At 51.1% G+C, this 27,320-nt stretch overlaps 1 protein-coding gene across 2 annotated transcripts in view; it reads right to left on the bottom strand.

Annotated features, from left to right (window-relative positions):
• The window catches only part of GPD2 (glycerol-3-phosphate dehydrogenase 2), a 56,060-nt gene that overhangs the window by 21,859 nt on the left and 6,881 nt on the right, over positions 1-27,320 (bottom strand). Inside the window, exons 1-6 of one of the 2 annotated variants that reach the window (XM_033064747.1) lie at positions 22,876-22,983; positions 22,289-22,396; positions 16,217-16,385; positions 14,156-14,280; positions 12,872-12,969; positions 11,770-11,933 (exon numbers count right to left, since the gene is read on the bottom strand). In XM_033064747.1, coding sequence (XP_032920638.1) covers positions 11,770-11,933; positions 12,872-12,969; positions 14,156-14,280; positions 16,217-16,385; positions 22,289-22,390 — 658 coding nt within the window. In that variant the 5' untranslated portion in view covers positions 22,391-22,396; positions 22,876-22,983. Of the gene's footprint in view, positions 1-11,769; positions 11,934-12,871; positions 12,970-14,155; positions 14,281-16,216; positions 16,386-22,288; positions 22,397-22,875; positions 22,984-27,320 lie in introns of those variants that run through there. The other variant, XM_033064746.2, reaches the window with a different exon arrangement.

Genomic DNA, 27,320 nt, shown 5'->3' with positions numbered 1-27,320 from the left:
GGCCACCAAACCCCAAACCCACCAGGGGGGTTTGCTCCCTCCCTGCAGCAGGACCTGGGGCTTGGGGGGGTTCAGACCCCTCAGTCTGCTCCTGCCAGCAGTGCCCAGCAGTGTCCAGCAGTGCCCAGCAGTGGCCCAGCAGTGCCCAGCAGTGCTCAGCAGTGCCCAGTAGTGCCCAGCAATGCCCAGCAGTGGCCCAGCAGTGCCCAGCAGTGGCCAGCAGTGCCCAGCAGTGCCCAGCAGGGCCCAGCAGTGCCCAGCAGTGACCAGCAGTGGCCCAGCAGTGCCCAGCAGTGCCCAGCAGTGGCCCAGCAGTGCTCAGCAGTGCCCAGCACTGGCCCAGCAGTGCCCAGCAGTGCCCAGCAGTGCCTCAGCAGTGCCCAGCAGTGGCCCAGCAGTGCCCAGCAGTGACCAGCAGTGCCCAGCAGTGCCCAGCAGTGCCCAGCAGTGGCCCAGCAGTGCCCAGCAGTGACCAGCAGTGCCCAGCAGTGGCCCAGCAGTGGCCCAGCAGTGACCAGCAGTGCCCAGCAGTGCCCAGCAGTGGCCCAGCAGTGGCCCAGCAGTGCCCAGCAGTGGCCCAGCAGTGCCCAGCAGTGCCCAGCAGTGCCCAGCAGTGCCCAGCAGTGGCTCAGCAGTGCCCAGCAGTGCCCAGCAGTGGCCAGCAGTGGCTCAGCAGTGCCCAGCAGTGGCTCAGCAGTGCCCAGCAGTGCCCAGCAGTGCCCAGCAGTGGCTCAGCAGTGCCCAGCAGTGCCCAGCAGTGCCCAGCAGTGCCCAGCAGTGCCCAGCAGTGGCTCAGCAGTGCCCAGCAGTGCCCCAGCAGTGGCCAGCAGTGCCCAGCAGTGCCCAGCAGTGCCCAGCAGTGGCTCAGCAGTGCCCAGCAGTGCCCAGCAGTGGCCAGCAGTGCCCAGCAGTGGCCCAGCAGTGCCCAGCAGTGCCCAGCAGTGCCCAGCAGTACCCAGCAGTGCCCAGCAGTGGCTCAGCAGTGCCCAGCAGTGCCCAGCAGTGGCCCAGCAGTGCCCAGCAGTGCCCAGGTGGCAGTGACACAAGCCCCACTGTCCTGTGCCTGCCCTGGTGTGGGATTCATCACACCACCGCACCTCAGCCAATATTAGCTTTGGTCTGTTCAACCCTGGCTGTTTAAATTTGGCGAGTTTGCCTCTTCCCAGATTTGTCACTTATTTGTCCAGAGCAAAAGCAATCTGGAGAAGCCAATCAGCAGAATAAATAATGTGGAAACGGCAGCTTCTAGAAAACCACACTTGCAAGTAACAATTGTTTAGCAAGCCCCAAATCCAAAGGCTGCTTGGCATTTTGTTGAGCCTCCCAACGCTCCTGAAGTCAGAGTGAGCTCAGGACACTCCCAGCACATTCCAGGATTCGGACCACTGTGCTCAAAACATTTTCCTGCTCTCTCTGAAGCTCTCATCCATTTTCCCCTCATCATTATTCTGACGCAAGAACCCCCATGCTATTACTCACTCCTCAGCTGTCCAAAAGCAGCTGAGTGCCCGTGGAATGCATTTGCAGGCAGAGGACTGGGAAATAACCAGTTCCTGATTAACTACCCTGGCAGAAAACCACACTGGCTTCAGATTGATGTGACCTACAGCGTGGAGTCCTAGAGTATTTCATGGCATAAACAGCAGAGATCTGGAGAGGTCTGGATTTGAAAGGAGTAAAGAGTGACTTCCCACCTTGGGAGTTTATCATCTGTGGAGAACAACAGCGCAACAGTTTAGGAGAGATGGGGTCACAGGATAGTGGTTTTATACTCAGGAACAGCTGGGGTTTTGCCTTTTTTTTAAGGCCTGCCAACTGGCATGTGTGTATTCTCCCTTAGACAATGACATTAAAATCCTGCACTTGAACAGAGAATCAGAATATCCTGAACTGGGAGGGAGGCACAGGGCTCACCCAGCCCAGCCCTGGCCCTGCACAGACACCCCAACAATCCCACCCTGTCCCTGTGAGCAGTGTCCCAACACTCCTGGAGCTCTGGCAGCCTCGGGGCTGTGCCCGTTCCCTGGGCAGTGCCAGCACCCTCAATCCAAAGGGAAGCACCTTTTCCTGATTCCAGCATAAACCCCTCCTGCCACAGCCCCAGCCCTTCCCTCAGGTCTGTCCCTGGTCACAGAGAGCTCCAGACCACAGTGATGATTTTACACTCTGGAGAGAAAGGGAAGGACAAAGCCAAGCAAAGGTTTTGCATCTCAGCCCTTCTGACCCTGCAATCAAATTCTCCCCAGACACACAGATCCCCTGAACACACGGGAAAAGCAGCTCCAACTTCCAGCCCTGACACGAAAAGCTCTCCTGACACAAGCACTGTTGCACCTTCCCAAGACCCTTCAGGGATCCCTCTCTGTGAAACCCGAGGTGTGGGATCAATGCCAAGGGAATCCTGAGCTTGGATTACCCAGCACAGCCACCCCTGCGTACTGCCTCCTGAAAACAGCAGGGGAAGAATCATCCCTTTCTATCTGCTGTCTCCACCTGCTGTAGTAGGTGACAATGAAGAGATACTTTCATTTTTGCTACGGGCAGCCAACCCAGCTTTTCCCAAAACACTGCCTGAGTGCTTTCACCAAATGAACACTGAATCCTCTGCAAAGTCCCTCAATCCCAGAACCACACCGCTGAGGACATTCAGACACTGTGAGTAACTCTGTCCCACACCACGGTAAGCCCAACAGTGATGCCATTTGGTTTATAATTCCTTCTTTTCTGTGTAATTTGGGATAATTCTATTTTCACTCCTTAGTAGCAAATGCTGCATTTCTGCACATCCGAACAGACAATGTTTCCGTTGGCACTCCCAGGATCCTCCCCCAGAGCGCACACAGTGTACATTCACTTTTATTTTTATCAGAGCTGAGCCCCAGCCAGCAGGGAGAGGTGACAAAGCCCACAGAGAGGAGAGATTTGTTTGGGACCGATTGAGGAGCGTTGTGTGAAAAGCAGAGTGTTGATGAGGCACTCTGGCAGCTCGGCTCTGTCCTGTGACACAACTCCCAGAGCCCAGGAAGGTTGGGCATCACAGGGACACCAGAGCTCAGCCTCCTGCAGCTGCATTCCTCACTGCAGCCCTGCATTCCTCACTGCAGCCCTGCATTCCTCACTGCAGCCCCTGCATTCCTCACTGCAGCCCTGCAGCACAGCAACCCTATCCCTTCATATTCAAAGTTTTGTCACCGTGTACATCCAAACCTCCCCATGTTTAAGGCTGCTGAGTGATGACACAATTATACAAGCTCATTAGATTTACACAGCTACACCTCACTAAGTCACCAGGACTGTCCCTCTCCTCTAATTTTAAGGAATTTTAATAATTTTAATTGCACGAGCAGTTTTATTACAAGCATTAAGCAGGAGCCCAGGAGCTGCTGTGCGTGTGGGAAGGGTTAGATCCCAGCCAGGCACGATGAATCAGCAGCAGTGACTCAAAATCATCCCAGGTTTCTCTGAGAGAGCTCAGCAAGTTCCTCTCCCAGACACCAGCAAAGTTCAGGGGATGCTCCCTTTGACTCGTGAGTCACCAGTCAGTGCAATACCCCAGAGCTGAACTCTGCAGCTCTCTGAATCACAGGGAACTCGCTGCAAACTCCCAGATTTGCAGGGCATGCAGCACTCAGGTCCCTGCTCCTGTCCTGGGCTCCACCAGCTCCATCCCCAGCACTGCTGGCTGTCCCACAGAGCCCCAGCTCTGCTGCTGCAGGAAGGGCCAGGCAGGTGGGAATATAAACTAAATATGCACTGGGAATCACCACTCCCCACATTTCAGCTCTCCAACATCCACCCTGAGGTGTCAGCTCTCTTGGAAAGGGAAGGCTCGAGCGTTCTCACAGGTGAACTGATCCCAACAATTCAAACTCAGATCTGACACATCCAGCTTAAATAATCCAATTTCTGACCTCCTCCATTTAGCACCAGCTCAGACCACAAGAACTAAATCTCCCTACTGTTGGAATCACAGAATGGTTTGGGTTGAAGGGAGCTTAAAGCTCATCCCATCTCACCCCTGCCAGGGACCATTTCCACTGTCCCAGGCTGCTCCAGCCTGGCCTTGGGCACTGCCAGGGACACAGGGGCTGCTCTGGGGATCTGTGCCAGCCCTGCCCACCCTGGCAGGGCAGATTTCTCCCTGATCTCCACCTATCCCTGCTCTCTGTCCGTTTAAAGCCAATGTTCTACCATGACATGTTCCAAATTCTGCAGTTATAAACAAAGCAATACCACCAGCAAGAGGCGGAAAACCCATAAAATATTTTTACAGAAGAAATCCCAACATCCTTCAAATGTCTGTCTGATCGAGCCTGCTGCCAAGTTACAGCACAGGAGCTAAAACTCCTACTGAAACTAAGATCCCAGAAAGCAAAAACAAGCCACAATATCCACCACATCCAGTGACAGACAAAATTTGGAATTCTGGCTCTGTGTGACTGCTTTATAATTACGTTGTTTCCCACTCCTTTTGTATCAGCCTTCAAGTTGTCACTACACTGTGACTGCCGTGTCAGCGGCAGGAAAAGCACCGTGTTAAAATGAAACTAAACATTGTCACTGTCAGTTTATGGCAACAGAGCTAAAATGTCACCGAGAGCGCCCGTCACGTCACGGCAGGGCTGCTGCGGCCGTGCCACCCTGCCAGGCTGATGTCACCACAGCCTGCAGTGTCCCCACTGCCACCAACGCCTTCCAGAGGAAAATCCCACCAGGGTGAGCGCCCACAGGAGAGGGAGTGCTGGATTTAACTCCAGCAGGGATGGATGGATCAGCACTGTGTGCTGAGCTTGGGCTGCTGCTGTGCCACCAGGAGAGGGGAACCACACCTGGGAGTCACATCTGGGAGCCACATCTGGGAATCACACCTGGGAGCCACACCTGGGAGCCACACCTGGGAACCACACCTGGGAACCACACCTGGAAACCACACCTGGGAATCACACCTGGGAATCACATCTGGGAGTCACATCTGGGAGTCACACCTGGAACCACACCTGGGAACCACATCTGGAGCCACACCTGGGAGCCACACCTGGGAGCCACACCTGGGAGCCACATCTGGGAGCCACATCTGGGAACCACACCTGGGAGCCATATCTGGGAAACACACCTGGGAGCCATATCTGGGAGCCACAGCTGGAAGCCACAGCTGGGAACCAAACCTGGGAACCAAACCTGGGAACTACATCTGGGAACCACATCTGGGAGCCACACCTGGGAGTCACAGCTGGGAACCACACCTGGGAGTCACATCTGGGAGCCACACCTGGGAACTACATCTGGGAGTCACATCTGGGAGCCACACCTGGGAGCCACACCTGGGAGCCACATCTGGGAGCCACATCTGGGAGCCAAACCTGGGAATCACACCTGGGAACCACACCTGGGAGCCACATCTGGCAGGGGTTGGAGGGCCTGGAGGGCCAGAGGGCCATGCCAGAGTGCAGAGATCACAGAACCCACAGCTCCAAGGCTGAACAGCCCCTCCAGATCAGCCAGCCCAAATGCCAACCCAGCATCACCACCATGTCCCCACAGCCCTGTCCCAAAACCCAGCACCACCACCATGTCCCCACAGCCCTGTCCCAAGTGCCACATTCAGGTGCCTCCTGAGTGCTGCCAGGCATGGAGTCTCCACCACCTCCACCTTGGCACAATGCCTGACCCCTCCTGCAGGGAGTTGTTCTTTCTCACATCCATTCTGACCCCTGCTGCTGTGCCTGGTGCCCTGGGAGATGTGCAGGGACCCCTCCCCATGGCACATGGCACAGGAGCAGGGCAGGTGACCCTCTGCAGCTCCCACAGGACACAGCCTGGCTCACAGCACAGCTCCATGCCCTCCCCTCAAAGCCACAGCACACAGATGTTTGTGCCACAAGAACGAGTAACAGCGTTTTCCTCAGGAATAACCTTAAATCTTTTTGGTAACATGATCTGAAGAATTATTCCCCGTTCACTTCTTAAGGGACACAAACCCCATCCTTTGCTTATACAAGCATTAAAAAAAGAAAAGAGAGAGGCCCCGAATTCACTGGAATATTCATCATTTCCAACCTTAAACCCAGAGCGTACAAACAGACGAATCCAGCAAGTCAGAAAGCAAAGCCAATTTAATCTGTGGCTCCCCTGAGGTAAATGTAGTTCACAGTCCTGCCCCCACCCCAACCTCAGCCATAATCCCTGCTTCCTGGAGGTAAGAAAGCACTGGAGTGAGGAAAATTCTGCAGCAGGATATAATGATCCAAAATGACAGGGACAATAATGACAATGAATTTCATGTCTCCCAGTCATGAGCTGGGGATGCTTGACTGGGCTGACTCACACGATTAAATTGTTACAGGTACAGCAGGAGATGCAGTTATCATCCAGTGCTTTTGGGAAGGTGCCTGGGGCAGCAGGCAGGCAGCACAGCCCTCGTGTGCCTTCTGTGGGAGCAAAGGGCTCCTCCTGCAGCGACGAGGCACCTCTGACAGAGGCAAAACTGGGTTAAAGATGCAGCTGGTTCAGGCCATTGATTTTATCCCTTCTGAAAATGATAAAAGGGCCCTGACGGGTGAAGCGTGGCGGGGCTGGAGCGGCAAGGCACGGAGTGTGCTGGGAGTGGGGAGCCCTGCTGCAGCACAGCCAGTGCCTGTGCCAGCACACACAGTGTCCCTCTGCTGTCCTGGTGTCACTGAACTTCCATCCCAGCCAGCATTCCCCCTCCAGACCCCTGCATCCCTCAGGATTTCACCATGGGCAGCCCTGCTGCAGCACAGCAGTGCCTGTGCCAGACCAGCACACACAGTGTCCCTCTGCTGTCCTGGTGTCACTGCACCCATCCTCTGCTGTCCTGGTGTCACTGCACCTCCATCCCAGCCAGCACACACAGTGTCCCTCTGCTGTCCTGGTGTCACTGCACCCATCCTCTGCTGTCCTGGGATCACTGCACCTCCATCCCAGCCAGCATTCCCCTTCCAGACCCCTGCATCCATCAGGATTTCACCATGGACAGCCCTGCTGCAGCACAGCCAGAGCCTGTGCCAGCACACACAGTGTCCCTCTGCTGTCCTGGTGTCACTGCACCCACCCTCTGCTGTCCTGGTGTCACTGCACCTCCATCCCAGTCAGCATTCTGTGTCCCAGTCCCTGCATCCATCAGGATTTCACCATGGGCAGCCCTGCTGCAGCACAGCCAGGGCCTGTGCCAGCACACACAGTGTCCCTCTGCTGTCCTGGTGTCACTGCACCCACCCTCTGCTGTCCTGGTGTCACTGCACCCACCCTCTGCTGTCCTGGTGTCACTGCACCTCCATCCCAGTCAGCATTCTGTGTCCCAGTCCCTGCATCCCTCAGGATTTCACCATGGGCAGCCCTGCTGCAGCACAGCCAGGGCCTGTGCCAGCACACACAGTGTCCCTCTGCTGTCCTGGGATCACTGCACCCACCCTCTGCTGTCCTGGTGTCACTGCACCTCCATCCCAGCCAGCACTCCCTGTCCCAACCCCTGCACCCTCAGGATTTCCCAGTGACACAGAACAGACAGAACACCCTATAAAACATCAGGCTCTGGAGCACACACAGATTATTTCCCAGCCATACCCACGGCTGGAGTGCCTGCAAGGCTTCTCTCACCCACCCAGCCCCAGGGTGGAAATGTGAGTAGCTGTGTATTTAAATTCACCTATGGAAAGTCTGTTCAGTGACAAACTGTCAGAGTTTTTATATCCAGGGAAGGAAAAACAGCCACAGAGTTGTCTGTAATATCCCTATTACAGCTCAACATCTCCAAATATCCATTTGTCAAACATGAATTATAAAGCTATAACATTTCATAATTCAGGACACACTCAAATCCTAGGAAAAATAGCTACAAGAGCCCAAATAAAAAAAAGCATTTATTCCATTTTTGACAGCTTAATGAATGCCCTACTCTTTTGCATTGATTTTTGTGTGTGTGTCTGTGTGTGCACGTGTGCCTGGGAACAATTTCTCAGGGGGTTTGCTGTAAACAGGGAAAACCAAATCCTCTGCCAAGGCTTCTTCTACTTTTAAATAACCTCCATATTAAAATATTTCAGCAGAGAATGTATGCAAAACTACTGAGAATGCAAAAAGCAAAAAAAACCCCACAACTACTTACATCCCAGTAAACATACTGGAGATTTGCAGAACAAGACATTAAACAATCCAATACCTTGATGTGGCAAGAGAGTCCCAGGCACAGCATATGTTAATTTATTCTTTCAGGAAATAACAGCAAATTCAGAAAGCACGCTCAGCTGAGCCCTAGAATCCTAAATTCAGGACTGATTCCAGAGCACAAATTTTCCTTACACACCTAAGGGCTCATCTTGCAAGGCAAAATCTGTTTAAAAAGCCTGCGAGCACCTAGAGACAGAAAAATAATGTATCATAAAGAGATGTGTGCCACTTGGAATTGCTGAACACTTTACACTGACACACTCTGGCCAGCTGGATCCCTGCTTTAATGGTTTCCCCAGTTCTTATCATAATGAACTGAGGCCAATTTAAATGGAGATGAATTCCTCCATCCAAAGTGCTGTGGAACAATCCTGCCGAGGCGCTGAGCTCGCCCAGCCCGCCCTGTGCCTGCTCTGCAGCTCTCCCTAAGTGGATCTGACAGATCCCTGCTCAGATAGCAGCCGCCTTCTCCCCCCAAAATGTTGCCTTTTTGCTATTCAGGAGTATCCTAATAGCAAGGGATGCTAAATGCAGTCTGACATGTCCCCCTAAGAAACAAACTTGTAAGTTGTGGCTTCAAAGCAAACCTTGAGTAAATAGGACACGTTGTGTACACCCCGGCTAACATCCAACATATGCTCTGGCTTCCCCTGCTCAGGCAGAGCAAGAATAGCCCCTGGACAAGGCTGGGATCTGCTCTTGCTGGTGCTTCCAACGTTTCCAATGCAGCGTTTTTTGTGCCTGTATAAACAATTTAAAGGATGTAATGAAGACGAGCCCGGCGCGCTGGGAATGCGGCGTCCCCATGAATTATGGATGGCTGGAGGTGCCACCAGGCTGCACAGAGAGCAGCCCTGGGCTGCCAGGGGACAGGGCCACCCTGGGGACAGCCCTGGGCAGGGGCTCCAGCTCACAAACTCACTGAGACACGGAGTGCTTTCACCCCCTCCCTTTGGTGCTGGGGCGCACAGCAGTGATCGTGGCCAGCTCTGCCTTCAGCAGAATGAAGGATAAAACTGCATTACCTGCACTTAGAGTTACAAACTCCATCCTTACAGGGCCAATTTGTTGATTCATTCCATAGGGGAGAGAGAAGGATGGACAGAGAACAGAGAGATAGCACCCACTTTAAGACAGGTATTTTGCTTTGCCATTATTTGATACTCTATTTTATGACTAATCCTTCTGAAAGGACTAAAACAAGTTTAATTTCATCACCCCCTCCTGTGCTCTCAGCTCCATCCCCTTTGTGCTCCATCCCTCTGGACTGAGGGTGTGACAGCACACCATTAAAATTCCAGGACAATAATTTAAAATTTAAAAACAGACCTGAAGGGAGCTTGCTGAGGTGCTGTGACCCAAAGCCCCTTTCCCGTGGCCAGAGCACATTTAATTATCAGGACAGAGCAGTTCATGAGCCCCAGCCCCAGGGCAGCCCCCAGACCCACAGGAGCCCCCAGCCCCACACTCAGCACTGAGTTTGATGGGGCCAGCCCAGATCTGAATTAACTCCAGCTGGACTCTCCATTCTGCATCAGCTGCAGCCTCAGAACACTCAGATGTGCACTGTCAACTCACAGGTTTCATCCCTGAGTCCTCCCAACCCATTTTATTCTGCAGGGAAACAGGTTTGGTGCAGCTTGGAGAGCTTTCAAAATTTTAATTCCAAACAGCATTTCTTTACACTCTGCCTAAAACTGAGCATAACTGAGCTGTATCTTATAAACAAAGCAAAATAAAGCAAGACAGATTTTTTTTCTTCTTTTTTTTTTTCTATTTTACTGTTCCTCTCCAATATTGAGTGTGGGTTTGTTTCCCTCTGTTGGGATGGCACCAAAACCTCCAGAGACATCTCAGTCACTCAGAGCCCTGCCCTGCCTGTGTTTGCCATCAAAGCCCACATGGCATCTGATGCTGAATCCTCACACTCACAGCACTGGTTAAAATAATTATTCAACTAAGAAACATGGAGACCAGCCCTAAGGCCACCCTGAAAGGTGTATCTTTGCAATGCTGAGCAGTAAATAGCCACAGTACAGCCAAATTATTTATTTAATCAGAAAAAACTTCACTAGATTATAAATAGATTTCAAGCTATAGTGCTCTTATGAGAAGTGTAATTACAGTTAAGAGAACCACTTGGTTCTTCTGGCAGGCTCCTGGGATCCCTTAAAACAAGCTAAGAAATAGCTCAGGATACAGAAAAAATAAATCTGAGTTCCTTCTCTGTGTGCTGTCTATGGCAGGTCCTGGTACTGGGTACAAAAATCACCACACAACCCTCACAACAAATTTTGCTAAATTTGCAAATTTTGCTCTCATTTCCTCCAGACCTTAAAAATAAAATAAAATGCAGCTTCCTTCAGTAGTAAAATCAAGGAAACACCAAGCCCATCCTTTAAATCCAACCCTCCTGCCAGACAAGAATCTGCACATACATATTCCCATATATATATATATATATATATATATGAATTTTTAATTGTTTTTCCACTCTGCTGGGCTCTGTCTGAGACACCTGCAATTACCAACACAAGCTTTATCCAGAAGCCTCACAAACCCCACTGGAGTCCAGTGTGTTTGCAGAGTCCCTGCCAGCCCAGAACCCCTTTGATGAGCTGAGGAATTGTCCTTACTGCAGGTCTACAAAGGGAAAAGAATTCCCTTTATAATCCACCTTGTGTGAAGATCTTTCTGCCACAAGGTCAGGACCCACATCTCCACCAGAGCACCTTCACACCACTCTGCACCCCCAACAAAAACCACTGCATTTTCTCCCACACCCTGAAACCTGTTGCCATGAAAACACAATTTATCTCCCAAACTGAGCACTGAGAGGCAAGCTGAATCCTTCAAGTGCAGAGACCCAGTGCACAATCCCCAGGCTCACACTTGGGTTTTTACCAAAGAAGAACAGAGCCTTTTCTGAGCTCCTCAGTGAGAGATCAGCAAGCTCCAGTGAAAGCAGAATAACATAATCCTAGATATTGGTGTTGAAAATAAGTTTTCATGGAACCTCCAGGAACATAGTTTAGGCATAATAGAACTATGGTAAGAATATTGCTTACATTTTTTAGATAGAAGATAAAATGTGTAGTTTATATGTAACCTGGCATGCTAAGAAAGCAGAATTCTGATAAGTTAAGAAGAAATGGTTTGAGTTATTGGGTAATTTGTGTATAAAATCTATGCACTGGAGAGAGACATTGCCCTTGCTCTCTCTTTATCCTCTCCCCTCACTGCCATCATCCTTGCTCAGAAAAACACAGAAACTGCAGCAGCAACATCAGCCCTGCCAGGACCTCAAGGGGCAGCTTCTAATTGGTACTTTGCTTCTGTTTGGGACTCTATTGAGGGGTCTATTTAGGACTCTATTTAGGATTCTATTTAGGACTCTATTTAGGACTCTATTTAGGACCAGAAACCTTAGCATGGATTTAACACTTGTGTCTCTTTACCTTTCGAGCCTGATGTACCTTTACAACAAACAACTTTATAACAACCAGTAACTGCTGGGCTCCTCAAGGGAAACCAGGCCAGCCCCCGAGGGCAGGCAGAGCAGGGAGCAGACAGGACACCCACCATCGTAGTAGACAATGGCTCCCACCAGCCTGTCCCTGCGCAGCATGGGGAACAGCTCCAGGGCGCGCGCCTTGGTCAGCACGTAGCTGCTCTTCAGGCACTGGCTGCCCGCCACCAGGTCGTACAGCTTGATGCCAACCCAGTAGTAGGGCAGCTGCCACCACCTGAGGGGAGAGAAGCACCATGAAGTGAGCAAAGAAACCCCAGGGAGGCATTCAGAAGTGTGTGTGCATGCTGCTGTTCAGTGCAGTCACACAGAGAGCTGTGACAGCAGTGTGCCCTGACAGCAGTGTGCCCTGTGCAGCATGGCATGGCCAGCTCACAGAACAGGGCACAGAGAGCTGTGACAGCAGTGTGCCCTGTGCAGCAGTGTGCCCTGTGCAGCATGGAACAGGGCACAGAACAGAGAGTTGTGACAGCAGTGTGCCCTGTGCAGCATGGCCAGCTCACGGAACAGGGCAGGGTAAACACTCCAGACTTGGCTGCTCTTTGCCACTGTTTTCAACTGGGCTACTCCCAGCACTGAGTGAAACACTTCAAGGATTTCTTTGCTCTAAAATCAGGCTGTTGTGCCTCCTGTGAGGTACTGGAGCAGTGTGTGCAAGCTGGGAGGATTCCCCCAAGGCACAGTCTAAGGCCTCCTGCACAAACAGCACCACAGTAAATGCAGGCAACCACTGACCTGCACAAGCTCCAGTTCTTACAGGCCCTCACACCAAGACAGGAATAATAAAAACAGCAATGGCCTTAAAATTAGGTTCCTTCAGCAAACCCTCCCTGCTCTAAGTAGCCTGCTCCAGTGAGTAATTGCTCTCACAGACTGAAAATCTAACCCAAAGCACTGAGTGTCTTCCCCAGAGGAGGAGGAACCTGTTCTGTCCATACCCCCTGCCCTGTGCCCACATGGACTGAGGGCACCTTGCTGGAGGGTCTGAGGAGCTGCACCCCAGGATGTGCCCCCCAAAGCAGCCACTGGGGCACAAGAGAACCCTGTGCTTCTGCAGCCCAGCCCAGCCCTGGCACAGCTGTAAGGAACCTCTCCCAGGCCAGGGCTCGCTTGTGAGAAGCCAAGGTGAAGCAGAGAAGGAACAGCAGAGCTTACTTGTAGATGGGGAGCATGATGGGCAGCGGGGCTGAGAGGTGGGGTGCGCTCTTCAGCAGGTGTGCTCGCTCCTCCAGGGCCTCCTTCACCATCCTGTACTGCAAAACAGCAGCCAAGCATCAGCCATGGGCAGTGCCACCCTCCTCCTGCCCTGCCTCACCATCCTGTACTGCCAAACCTCAGCCATGGGCAGTGCCAGGCAGTGCCACCCTCAGTGCCACCCTCAGCACCAGGGGAAACACCCCATAATTTTAAATAGATTTTATCCAAGCACCAACACCTCCCACCATTGTTGCTGGCCTTTCAGAAACACTCTGCCATCCTCTGAGAAACCCAAAGGTTTAGGAAAAGGATCCCCAACGAAATAAAGTTTCAGTATTTCCATCTGGGTGCCTTGGCAGCACAATTACATAATTTTTCATTTGAATTTAAATGGAATGCTGCCCTAAGGAGGGGCAGGAGCACTCCAGGAGGGCTGGGACTCACCCCCAGCACAGCCCTTGGCAATTCCCCCTGCTCAGCCCCATCCAGCCCCAAGCTGCCAGTGCAGAAGGGTTCTTCCCCACCCAAGCCATGTGCACCACTGGAGCTGCCCTTTGCCAGAAAAGGTGGGTTTCTAGAGCTGGGTTTGGATATTTGCAGGGTTTGGATACTCCACCTGAAAAATCCCCATTCCTGCAGCAGAACAACCACTAAAACACACTGTGAGAGGTTCCAGTGGGAAGACAATGGGATTCCTCAAAACAGGAATATCAGGCTTCCACCCACACAAGAATGCACAAAAGCATTTATACACTATCACTCATTTACTGTATTTTCTTTCCCCATGCCAAAATAAATCACTCATTTACCATCTTTTCTTTCCCTTATTCCAAAATAAGTCGCTCATTTACAATACCTTTCCCCCATTCCAAAGTAAATCACTCATTGACCATCTTTTCTCTCCCCATTCCAGAACAGGACAGCCACTCACTCCCTTCAATTAATGACACTACCTGCCTTATTTTATTTTATTTTATTTTATTTTATTTTATTTTATTTTATTTTATTTTAGTTTTTTATTATATTATTTTATTTTATTTTATTTTATTTTATTTTATTTTATTTTATTTTATTTTATTTTATTTTATTTTATTTTATTTTATATTTTGGTTCTGAGGTCAGCCCTGTTTCTGCCTGCCTTTGCCAAACCCCACCAGGGCACTGCAAAGGAGACTCAGCTCTGCCTGGGACAGTGAAGTGTCTGCCAGCAATTCCTGCTGAACAACCAGCACAAAAAATTACCTGCTCGAAATCCAACTTCATGATGGCCTTCTGGAGGTACCTCACCCCACCATGGATCAATTTAGTGCTCCTGCTGCTGGTCCCTGATGAGAAATCATCTCTTTCTAGAAGGGCTGTTTTCAGTCCTGTGTTACCAGAAAACCAAATTAACTTCTTAAATTACACAATTTGTATGTAATTCATTAAAGACACTTCTCTAGGGTAGAGACAATCACAAGAAAAATTACTCTGTACATGGATAAATTTGTATTCAAAGTGTAGTGCACTGTCTATATTGTAATGAAAAATTTTAGCCCTCTTCCTGAGGGAAAAGTCAAAGCAGAACTTAAACAGCAGCACATTAAAAGCTGGATATTCCACAATGGAAAGGCATTACTGCACATTAGGGGGCCACACTTATTCCCAAAGGAAATGAGAGCCTGGATGCAGGGCAGGACCAGAGGGGTTCCAAGGACACTTTAACCCTTTGCAGCACTGGCACTTTCAGAGAGGGACACAACTGGCAGCTCTGCTCTGCTCCAGAGGTGCCCAAAGCCAGGGGAGAGGGCATGGGGCACACCTGGAATTCTGACATACACAGGAGAGTCTGATCAGCCTCAACACTGCATCCCTGGGGCTGGAAAAGAATTCCAGGATCACTGAGTGCCACCAGCTCCAGCCCCTCAGTGTCCCTTTGCCACGAGGGACCCAGAGCTGTCACAGCACTGAGATTTCAACACCTATGGTCTCCCAAAACTTTTATGTCCTTAAAAAAAATCTAATTATTACTGGTAACTTGCAAAGATCAGAGCAATTTATTTTTGTTGGATGTGACTGAAGATTAATGGACACAATCAGAAATAATTTGGTGAAGATTTATCAAACACACGAAAAGCAAAATTTGTTGTTAAGCGAAGCAAACACGATAAAAGAGCAAGTTCCATGAATGAACAGCACGGAGACACAACTCATTAACCAAATGCCCGTGAATATTTCACACCTCAGAAACCTGCTGATGTAACCAGCACATCCAAGGATAAACAGACATTAACTGTAATAACTCCTGTCTGCTTTACAACTGCATTTTCTGCCAAAGCACAGCAGAGGAGAAGGGAAGAGATCTTTGTCCTGTGTTATTAAATATAACCAGGCTGGAGTTTGGACTTCTCTGCCATGCTCAGACCCTCCTGCTTCACCCATTTCCTATTCCCACACCTTCTGGGTGGGTGTTTTCCAGCTCAGACTGGAAAGCACTCCTGGGTCAGGTTTGTCTCTGTTTCTGAGGCAAGGTCCAGGTTACAAACCTGAGAATTTCAGGGCTCTCTGCTCTGGCCAGCTCCCCAAAGGTGAGGCAAAGGAGCACTGGTGGAGCCCTGAAGCCTGAGAGTTTTGAACTTTCTGTGCTTTCTGACACTGACTCCCTGGAGAACACTGCTGTAACCTGAGGCCTTGGAGAAGGCTCCAGATTTGGTGATGGAGTTAAAATCATGGGTGTGTATTAAATAGAAGTGTGTGATTCCACATGGTGAAGGGTTTGGGATTTGGGGTTTTAGAATATAGTAATGGGTGTGGGACAGGATGGAGAATTTGGGGTGTTGTCTCCTGTTGGTGTTCATCTTCCTTCTCCATGGTTTCAGGCAGTTTTTGGTTGGACAGTCAGTGCTGCACTGCAATCACAGGAATTTGGTTATTGGGTCAAAAGTATAAATAATACAGGTGTTAGTTCTTTATTGGACTGTTTGGCTTTAAAACACCTTGTAACCAGCTGGATTCAGCTCCACTTTGCTCACTTTTAGCTGGTGGCCAGAAGTGTGGCTGAACTCTCTGTACTTTAGATAAGATTTAACAAACAACCAAGCCCAAACATGAGAAATTCATCTCCTTGGTGTTTTCAATCCTGGCTGTGAGTGAAGGCAGAGCACAATGAAGCCAAGGCACTAATTAGGGGGTGCAGCTAACCCAGTTTCAGAGGTTTCCTAACCAGGATAACCCATCCTCTACCTCCCAGCACCTCAGGGAGCCAGGCTGAGCAGGCTGTCACAAGGCAGGTGCCCCAAGAGGAGCCTGCAGCTGCATTTTTACCTCTGGTGGCTGCATCCAGGGCACAGCCACAGCCCGTGGCTCCCCCGCCGATGACCAGGACATCGAACTCAGCATCGCTCTGCAGGGCCTGGATCTGCTGCTCCCTGCTGGGGAGAGGGCCCTTCCTCACTGGGACACCCTCTGCAGCTTGCACCTGCACCAAGGCACCCTGCAAGGGGGAGCACAGACTGTCAGGTTTGCTTTGACACACACAGATGGGGACAGACACCCCCAGAACAGAAAGGGAAAATCACTTATTGCACACACACACACACACACAGGGACAGACACCCCAGAACAGAAAGGTAAATCACTTATTGCACACACACACACACAGATGGGGACAGACACCCCAGAACAGAAAGGGAAAATCAGTTATTGCACACACACACACAGGGACAGACACCCCCAGAACAGAAAGGGAAAATCACTTATTGCACACACACACACAGGGACAGACACCCCCAGAACAGAAAGGGAAAATCACTTATTGCACACACACATACACAGGACAGACACCCCCAGACACAGAAAGGGAAAATCACTTATTGCACACACACACACAGGGACAGACACCCCAAACACAGAAAGGGAAAATCACTTATTGCACACACACACACAGGGACAGACACCCCCAGACACAGAAACAGAAAATCACTTATTGCACACACACACACACACAGGGACAGACACCCCCAGAACAGAAAGGGAAAATCACTTATTGCACACACACACACACACATGGACAGACACCCCAGAACAGAAAGGGAAAATCACTTATTGCACACACACACACACAGGGACAGACACCCCAAACACAGAAAGGCAAAATCACTTATTGCACACACACACACACAGGGACAGACACCCCCAGAACAGAAAGGGAAAATCACTTATTGCACACACACACACACACATGGACAGACACCCCAGAACAGAAAGGGAAAATCACTTATTGCACACACACACACACAGGGACAGACACCCCAGAACAGAAAGATAAATCACTTATTGCACACACACACACAGGGACAGACACCCCAGAACAGAAAGGGAAAATCACTTATTGCACACACACACACACAGGGACAGACACCCCAGAACAGAAAGGGAAAATCACTTATTGCACACACACACACACAGGGACAGACACCCCAGAACACAAAGGGAAAATCACTTATTGCACACACACACACAGGGACAGACACCCCCAGAACAGAAAGGGAAAATCATTTATTGCCAGTCACTTCCCACACTGAACAATCAGACCCTGTCCAACACTGAGACCAAACTGTTCTAAAGCCATGGATGCTGCCACACCTTTGCTTCACCTCAAGGTAACACTGTGCTCAAGGGTTACCACCTGTATTAACTACTTCTAGGAACACTCACATGTTACAGGATGCTGTTATTATTTTAATAAACATTACAAAGGAGGCATTTTAATAAACAGACACATGGCTGGGCTCTCTACCAAAAATTCCCCCCAGCAAAGATGCAGAGCTGAGTCCTATATGAGATTTTCCATCTCTTACAGTGGCATTGATCCAGCTCAGGTTTGATGAGGCTCAGGAGTGATGTGATTGTCAAACGTGGTGCCCTGAAACACCACAGCAACTCTGATTTCCCCTCCTTTTTGAGAGACTTGTCAGCACTGCAGTTTATGTCTACAGCACAGTAAAATACAGGTTTAAAGTGGCAAAGCTTAGCAAGGTGGCATTTCCAGACAGGTCCCCGTTTTCCTGGAATGGCCTGGGAATGTCTCAGGGCTGACATTCCTGCAGCCAGTGCTGCTGTGTGCAGTGCCTGTGGAGAGAAGGGCTCAGCCACCCATCAGGGACCATGGCTCAAGTGTGAGGGTCTGAGCAGTCTCTGAAAGCTCTCTGCTCTTAACATCAACTAAAGCTGAATTCTAAACATTTCCAGACTTTCTTGAAAATTATAACCACTTTGGACACCAGAAAAACCTGTTTAACCCTAATTTAAGACCTAATTTAAGCCCAGACTCCAGGCCAAATGGCAGACTTAACTATGCAGAATAGCTTCTGTCCAGATCTCCCAGACAGGAAAGAGCAGACTAATAAAAATTCAAGTGACAAACCACAGAAACTCCTTTCCAGCCAAGCACAAAAAGCCTCAGTTCAGATTATATGGTGCATGCAGCCTAAATATTTTTGTTCAGAATTATTTGCTCCTTCCTCAGCAGTATCATGATTTAAATGCATTAGTTCTGTGTCCCTCTCTCCACTACAGAACTGAAAATAAAATCTAGTAACGAGCAGCCATGACTCAAGGAAGTGCATACTGCAAAGATAATTAATGACCAGGTTCATCCTGCAATCAGGGCTGTGACTGTAACACGAGGAGCTCAGGAAAATCCCTCTGGACAGCAGCAACCACTGCCACTGCACCGTGGTACAGTTCAATCCCTGGGCTGGAGACACAGCCCTGCACTTCATCCTGGGGATCTGAACTGGTCCTGGAGCTGCTCCAGGGCTGGGAGAGCTGGGAATGGTCCCCTGGAGAAAGCTCAGAGCCCTTTCCAGGACCTGCAGGGGCTCCAGGAGAGCTGGAGAGGGGCTGGGGACAGGGATGGAGGGACAGGACACAGGGAATGGCTGCACTGCCAGAGGGCAGGGATGGGGATTGGGATAGTGGGAATTGGGAATTCCTGGCTGGGCTGGAATTGCCAGAGCAGCTGTGGCTGCCCCTGGATACCTGGAATGTCCAAGGCCAGGCTGGAACACCCTGGGACAGTGGGAGGTGGAATGGGATGAACATTAAGGTCCCTTCCAACCCAAACCATTCCAGCCCTGAAACATAGCCCTGAAACACAGCCCTGAAACACAGCCCTGAAACACAGCCCTGAAACACAGCCCTGAAACACAGCCCTGAAATACAGCCCTGAAACACAGCCCTGAAACACAGCCCTGAAACACAGCCCTGAAACACAGCCCTGAAACACAGCCCTGAAACACAGCCCTGAAACACACACAGCCCTGAAACACACACAGCCCTGAAACACAGCCCTGAAACACAGTCCTGAAACACAGCCCTGAAACACAGCCCTGAAACACAGCCCTGAAACACACACAGCCCTGAAACACAGCCCTGAAACACAGCCCTGAAATACAGCCCTGAAATACAGCCCTGAAACACAGCCCTGAAATACAGCCCTGAAATACAGCCCTGAAACACAGCCTTGAAACACACACAGCCCTGAAACACAGCCCTGAAACACACACACAGCTCTGAAACACAGCCCTGAAACACAGCCCTGAAATACAGCCCTGAAACACAGCCCTGAAATACAGCCCTGAAACACAGCCCTGAAACACAGCCCTGAAATACAGCCCTGAAACACAGCCCTGAAACACAGCCCTGAAACACAGCCCTGAAACACAGCCCTGAAACACAGCCCTGAAATACAGCCCTGAAACACAGCCCTGAAACACACACAGCCCTGAAATACAGCCCTGAAACACAGCCCTGAAACACACACAGCCCTGAAATACAGCCCTGAAACACAGCCCTGAAACACAGCCCTGAAATACAGCCCTGAAACACAGCCCTGAAACACAGCCCTGAAACACACACAGCCCTGAAATACAGCCCTGAAACACAGCCCTGAAACACAGCCCTGAAACACACACAGCCCTGAAATACAGCCCTGAAACACAGCCCTGAAATACAGCCCTGAAACACACACAGCCCTGAAACACAGCCCTGAAACACACCCAGCCCTCAAGCACACCTCCCAAAGCCACAGAGCTGCAGGCAGAGGTGAATCCTGATGAGCCCCTCTGCTGACACATTAACACCAGTGTGGCTGCTGGCACAGATCACCACAGGAGGGACAAATTTTTGGTGCTTTAAAGAAATCCAGCTCCCACATTGCTGTGCAATTCTCTCCATCCCCACGTCCTCCTGCCCTGCTCTCTCACTGGCCATCTCAGCTCCAGCACTGCTATAAAACTTTTACATCCCCAAAGTACAATAAAAATATATATCAGAATCCCAGAATAGTTTGGGTTGAAAGGGCACCCTGCCACTCCCAGACAGCAGTGACAAGCAGGGAATTGGGACACTGAAACACCCTGTCCTGCACGTGCTTTGGCTCAGCCACACGTGCCCAAATCCACGAGCTCCAGAGAAGGAAAAATCCCCACCTCCAAATTCACTTTGCACTGCATTTCCAGAGACATTTCCAAGCATTACTACTTAACTTCAGGGAAAGAACAGAACACCAGAAAAGACAGATTTGGAGTTCAAGAAACGCTGGCATCAGGTGGGTTTGACTCCCTGTTTTGGATTGGTTTGAAAGCCATTATTTACAACAAATGGCTCCTAGCAGAGCCCAGAGCAGAGTCCCCAGCATCCAGCCCCTGCTATAGCCAGAGTGTGGAGATTAGCCCTGGAATATGAGCAGAGTGATTAGTAGCAGGAATTGATATAGATATGATGCATCTTGCTGTCAATTAAATGGGGGAGTGAAGAAAAGCTGCACACAGGGATTCCATCTGCAGTAACGTGATTAGTTTGGCAGTGAACAAGTGTGTTTACTGAAATAAGCAATTGCTGTTTATATCTACAATTTCTCAGGCAAGAGTTCCCTGAATGGTTTTGATTATGCTCTTAGTGAGAGGAATTTAGTTTGGCAGTTTGAATTTAATCATCAAGTTATAAAGTGATCTAGTAATCCATAAGCCAGTGCTCTCGTTAATTTGCTACTGTAAATCTCCAGGTAGGTTTGCAGAGTCAAATTCATCATCCTTATTCATTTAAACAAAAAAATACAGTAATTAAAAGTCCCCAAAGTAGAGTCTGATGCATTATCATATTATCACACTGTGGGATTCACCTTCCTGAGCAGTTTCTGCTGACCAACAGTGAGTGCACCCACACCCCAGGAAGAGCAGGATGGGGAAAGGGCAGCAGAATCTTAAACTCCAAACCTTAGTGATCACGAGGGGACAGGGAAGGAAAAGCCACCTTAGGTGGGTTGGGAGGGACCTTGGAGCTCATCCTCCATGGGCAGGGACACTCTCCATGATCCCAGGCTGCTCCAAGCCCTGTCCTGGGACACTTCCAGGGATGGGGGGGCTGGAATGATACCAGCTTCAAGGCTCCTTCCACTCCACACTGCTCTGGGATGCAGTGATTCAATTCCAGCTGCACAAATGTGACCCAAAATGCCAGCACAGAAAAATCAGCTGGGATAAAAGCACAGTGGTTCTGTCATTTGGACACATGATCACACTCTGTAAAACCCTGGGTTTCATCTGTCTCTGAAGTTCACAGTGGCCATCCCCTGCAGAACAACGGGAATTCCCTAAATTCTGGAAAACTGCAGGCAACATGCAACAAGTGAGCTCTCCAGGTGACTTTTCCCTTCCAACTCCTCTTATTTAACAGTCCTAAAAGCTGTCATTTCTGACAGTAATGAAGCCAGGCTGCAAAACCCTGGGATAAAGACTGGAGAGAGCATTCCCAGCTTGCAGCAAGGCAGGCAGCCCGATGGGGAGCTCACTTCAGATGCTGGGGTCTATTTTCTGCAGCAGTATCTGAAGCCATAAGAATCCTGCCTTATCCACTCCCCAGCCTGACTCATCTCATTCCCAGCTGCTCCTCCTCCCCACAGAAACAGCCAGAAAAGGGAGCTAAGGAGAGTTGTGGATGTGGCACTTGGGGACACAGGTCATGGTGGCCTTGGCAGCGTTGGGGAATGGTTGGATTGGAGTCTTGGAGGAGGACACTGCATGGTGCAGTGATGAGAAGGCAGCTGAATAGCACAGCCAGCCCAGCCCCACAGGCACAGATCCTGCCCCCAGGAACCCAGCAGGAGCTGCACTGAAGCTGGGATGTTCTAAGGTAGTGCTGGTGGTTTCACTTCCAGCTTCCAAGCCTGAAAACACTGTCCAGACACTGCTTTTACTTCAATCAGGTCTTTCCACTCCTGCAACTAAGTAAAGCCCCCAAAGGTCATTTTTAAAAACTATTTGCACAAGCCTGACATATGCTCTGACAGATTTTAAGTTTCCTATTTTATCAAAAATCGTAATTAATACTTACGTGTTTGTCTCTATACTGAGAAAATTGAGAGAGGCCAAAAACTGTTGCTATGGCACCTCCTCCAATGAGAGCAGTTCCTTTCACTGCCTTCTGAAATGCCATTTTTTACTGGAAGAAAAGAAGATAAAAATTAATTGGCAGTTTTAGCATGTCAGGATCTGGTACACACAGCATAGACCATGTGAAGAAACTAATGACAATGTTGTGACAAGTTGAAATTTAGGGTAGCAATGTCTTAATTAGAGATTTTCACTGCAATATTAATAACTTCTAAACAAAGTCTAGACAGAGGCGAGGCAGACTGCTCTGGTGTTTGCAGAGAAAGGAGAGAAGAGTATTTAGATCAGAGCAGATCCCCACAGCCACAGTGACCCTGAGTAGGTGACAGGCACTGCCAGCCCCACGGCGAAGGGACAGCAGGAACAGCCTGTCCCCAGCCACAGGGCCACCAAACCTTTACCCCAGCACCACAGCACATCTGATCAGCTCCCAGCATCTCCCTGAGCTCCCATCCAAGCCCTGCTGCAGCCCCAGTGCCCAGCAGCAGTCCGTGCCCAGCAGCCCCTGCCCATCCGGCTCTGTCCTACCCTGGTGGTGGCACAGCGATGCCCGGCAGCAGGAGCAGCAGCACACACAGGGACAGCACTGAGAGGCTCAGAAGCAGGGTGGCACTTCACCACCCAGCTCCAGAGGGTTTGAAACCAGCCCTATGTGGGTCAGCAAATTCTTAATAGGCCCAGTGTTCGGATCCTGAATGACAAATTTGCACGGGGCTGACCTGAATGCTAAGCAGGCGCAGCCCACTCTGTGCTGCCCGGCCTGGGGGGCTGGAGCCACGTTAGGGACAGCATCCATCCCATCTGGGGGCCCCAGCAGCACCCTGGGCAGCCCACACCCTCCCCAGCAGTGCCCACACAGCTGCTTTAGCACCAGCAAAGCATAAAGCAGAGGCACACAAGTGTGCAGCCTGTGCCAGCACCAGCACACTCAGCAGCCCTGGAGCAGCCTGGAGCAGCCCTGGAGCAGCAAGGAGAGCCAGCTCCCATGCCAGGCTGGGCAGGAAGGGCCCTGGCAGCCCCCCTGGGGCTGGGAGGGGACACAAACACACAGCCAGGGCACTGCATGAACTGCTGGTGAACCTGCACATGCTGTACACCGAAACATGCCCCAGGCACCTCAAAGGAGGGAATTCCTCCCTGGCAGGGTGGGCAGGGCTGGCACAGGTACCAGAGCAGCTGGGGCTGCCCCTGGATCCCTGGCAGTGCCCAAGGCCAGGCTGGACAGGGCTTGGAGCACCTGGGAAGGTGTCCCTGCCCACGGAATGAGATGAGTTTTGAAGTCCCTCCCAATGCAAAGCTTGACCTCATTCCCTGAGCACTTTGCCTGCAGCACACTCGGCGTGGGGAAAATCCACCCCACAGTTTCTGGTGCAGGAGTTTGATGCAGAGCTGCTGTGTGTGCAAACTGTGTAGGGACCATGTACAGAAAGCCAAGACTTGCAGTTTCCCACAAGTTTTTCTAAATAGGGGCGTTTATGTTCTTGGAGTCTCCCACCATGACTGCCTTTCTTGTACCACACTTTCCATTTCTTTCTTAGTGTAGTCACAAAAATAGATCAGTTCCATCCTTCCTTGGTGCTGTGACAGGGAGGGGTGACAGGAAAGGTGACAGAGGAGTGACAGGAAAGGTGACAGACAAAGCCCACCAAAGGGGGTGAAGTTACTGTGGAGGTCTGGCCTCAAACACTGCAGCACCTCTGTGGGAACAGAGAGGCAGACATGGATAGCCACAAAGCTGTGGCACAAGGTGAGAGCCAGGAGGGCACAGGAACTGGAAGAGCAGCTGGAACATTGCCCAGGGGAGCTCAGACAGCCAGCATGGCTCCTGTCCTGTCTGCAGCCACACTGACAGTGCCAGCAGCGCTGCCCCAGCACTGGGGACACTCAGCCCCACACAGGGGATGGCAGCTCTGCTCCCAAAGAAGGCTGGTGGCACAACCAGAGCAGTTTCACCCCTCAGCAGCAGCAAAGGAGAGCCTGAAACCCTCCAGGAGCCTGTGGAACACCACAACCCAGGGAGCTGGAAATGAACAAATAACATCTTCCAAGGAGCTGTGTGACACGTCTGCAGAGATGCTGGCTGGCAGGAAAACAAAGGGAAGCGTGCCCTTTCCATGCTGTGTGAGCTCAGGAGGAAGGGAGATGGCTGAAGCACAATCCCTGCTCAGACAGCACTCATCCTGCTTCTCATGCCCTGGCTGGGACCTCTCCTGAGACCTCATTTTGGGCACCAGGGACACAGCTGCCAGAGTGACACCATTCCTTCCCATGGAACCGAGCACAGGGCACACAGACCTCTGACTGAGAGGCTCAGGGATTGTCACCTACACCAGCCTGTCCCCACCCCAGCCTCACTGCAGATACAGCTGCTCCAGCCACGCTGAAGGGACAGCAGATGTGGCACAGGGCTGAAGGACAGCAGATGTGGCACAGGGCTGAAGGACAGCAGATGTAGCACAGGGTGAAGTGACATCAGATGTGGCACAGGGCTGAAGGGACAGCAGATGTGGCACAGGGCTGAAGTGACATCGGATGTGGCACAGGGCACAGTTTCCCCACTTTGGTCACCAGGTAGCATCTCCAACAGCCACAGAGGGACTCTGTGCAGGAGGATTTCTGGCCCCAGGGGCGTGTTCCATTATCTCTCCTCAGAGCTCAGAGCCCATTACAGGCACTTCTCCCACAAAGGAACTCTCCCAGGAGACCGCTGCTCAAATTGCCACATCAGTCTTGCTCACCATCCCTGAGAGAAGCTTATTCAGGAGAGAGAGGAAAATAGGGTTTAGCATAAGCCAGTCCAGCACAAAGGCAGCCAGGCATTCCAAGCACTGCTTTTACACCTGGAGCAGCTCAGCTGCATCCCAGGAACCCAGAGCCTGCATTTGGAGTTTGGATGAGGCTGGGTGAGCTCAGGGCATTGCAGGTGGGCACAGCCCGTGCCAGGCTGCCCCAGGCTCTGCCAGGCCATGGCACATCTCCTGTTCTTCCCAAAAGGAAGGGCACTGCAGGCAGGAAATGGCACACAAGGTCTCCTCTGGGAAGGAGGATGACCTGAACACTTGACCTGAACACAGGGAAAGGAGAGGCTTGAACAGACACTGGTGGGATTTTCCCCAGCTCTGTCCCACGGCTCTGCTGCCAGCTCTGAGCAGGATACACCCCGGTGCAGAAGGGAGAAGGAATGCAGTCCATGTGGGAAGAGCCCACGCTCACAAACCCCTCCTCTTCTGTGAGCAGGTACTGAAACCTGCCTCCCTTCCTGAGATCAACAGCTTGTGACAGAAATGGGATTTTTATTTTAATGGAAATTATAATAGCAACCAGCCTGAGAAGCACTACAGTCAGGAATATGTCATCTTTCCATCACACAAATATTCTGAATCACCTTTAAAAGCGGCTCAGAGTGTTTTAGTGCTGTCAGTGCCATCTGACACAGTACATCTGCATGTTAAGCCTTACCCTTGATTCCAATAGAAGCCATAAATGGCACCTTTGGAGCCAGGGCCTCACCTGGAGGGTGGGCTGAGGTCCCTGACAGCTCCAGTACAAGCTGTGGCAGGAGCAGGAGCCCGTGGCTGGCGTGGGAAGAGCAGGGGCACGTCAGGAGGAGCAGCTTCTGCATGGAGTCATCTGTCCAAGGAGCTCAACAACCCCAGGGAACAGCTCCAGCACCAGCTGAGCACTGCCATGGATTCAGAGGGACATCAGCTCAAACTGCTTTAAAGGAGTCGTGGTAAGAAGAAATAGGCTTTAAACTTGAAAGGACACAAAGGGGCGGGGACAGCAAAATGGAAACTACACAAAAGATTTATCAGCACAAGTTCCTGCTTTCAGTTTCCAAAAGTTAACATAAACCCTAGTCACAGCAGGAGCTCCTTGGTGCATTCCTTAACCAGCAGCTCAGCCACCCTCACCTGGACTACAACAGCCACTTCCAGAGGAGTGTCCCACTCCAGAGCAGGGCTGGAGTCCAGGTGAGCCTGCCCAGGTGTCACACCCTGCACCAGGTGAGCCTGCCCAGGTATCACACCCTGTCCTTCCAGAGCCAGCTCAGTGTCCAGGTGAGCCTGCCCAGGTATCACACCCTGCTCCAGGTGAGCCTGCCCAGGTATCACACCCTGCACCAGGTGAGCCTGCCCAGGTATCACACCCTGTCCTGCCAGAGCAGGGCTGGTGTCCAGGTGAGCCTGCCCAGCTATCACACCCTGCACCAGGTGAGCCTGCCCAGCTATCACACCCTGCCCTTCCAGAGCCTGCCCAGGTATCACACCCTGCACCAGGTGAGCCTGCCCAGGTATCACACCCTGCACCAGGTGAGCCTGCCCAGTATCACACCCTGCACCAGGTACCTGCCCAGGTATCACACCCTGCACCAGGTGAGCCTGCCCAGTATCACACCCTGCACCAGGTACCTGCCCAGGTATCACACCCTGCACCAGGTACCTGCCCAGATATCACACCCTGCACCTGCTGGGTCCACTTCAGCAATCCATGCACTCCTTACTCTGCTTCACTTTCAAGCCCACGCTTCAAACCCAAAACCCTACAAGGCACCGCTCACACCCCGGTTTTTAAAGAAGGGATTTCAACACCCCTCCTCAGCAGATGCTCCTGAACTGCACATGACAAACCTGTGCCACCCACAGCCCCACGAGGCTGGCACAGCTCCTGCCAGCGCCTTGCCTTCCCTCCTTCCCGGAATGCCCAGCCCAGCCAGCTGCCAGACTGTGCTCTGGGTGTTCCTGGGATTGTGCAACCCACTCCCACCTGAGGCACAGCTGGCTGGAACTGCCACAATCTCTGTGGGAACCCTGAAGCCTGGGAGTTTTGAACTTTCTGTGCTGTCAGGCACTGACCCCCAGCAGAACACTGCTTGGGACCTGAGGTCTTGGAGAAGCTTCCAAATTTCAGTGATGGAGTTAAAATCACGGGTGTGTAGTTAAATAGAAGTGTGTGATTTCACATGGTGGAAG

The sequence above is a fragment of the Catharus ustulatus genome, chromosome 7, assembly GCF_009819885.2.
Source record: "Catharus ustulatus isolate bCatUst1 chromosome 7, bCatUst1.pri.v2, whole genome shotgun sequence".
Lineage (NCBI taxonomy): Eukaryota > Metazoa > Chordata > Aves > Passeriformes > Turdidae > Catharus > Catharus ustulatus.
This window is presented reverse-complemented; position numbering and strand designations above follow the sequence as displayed.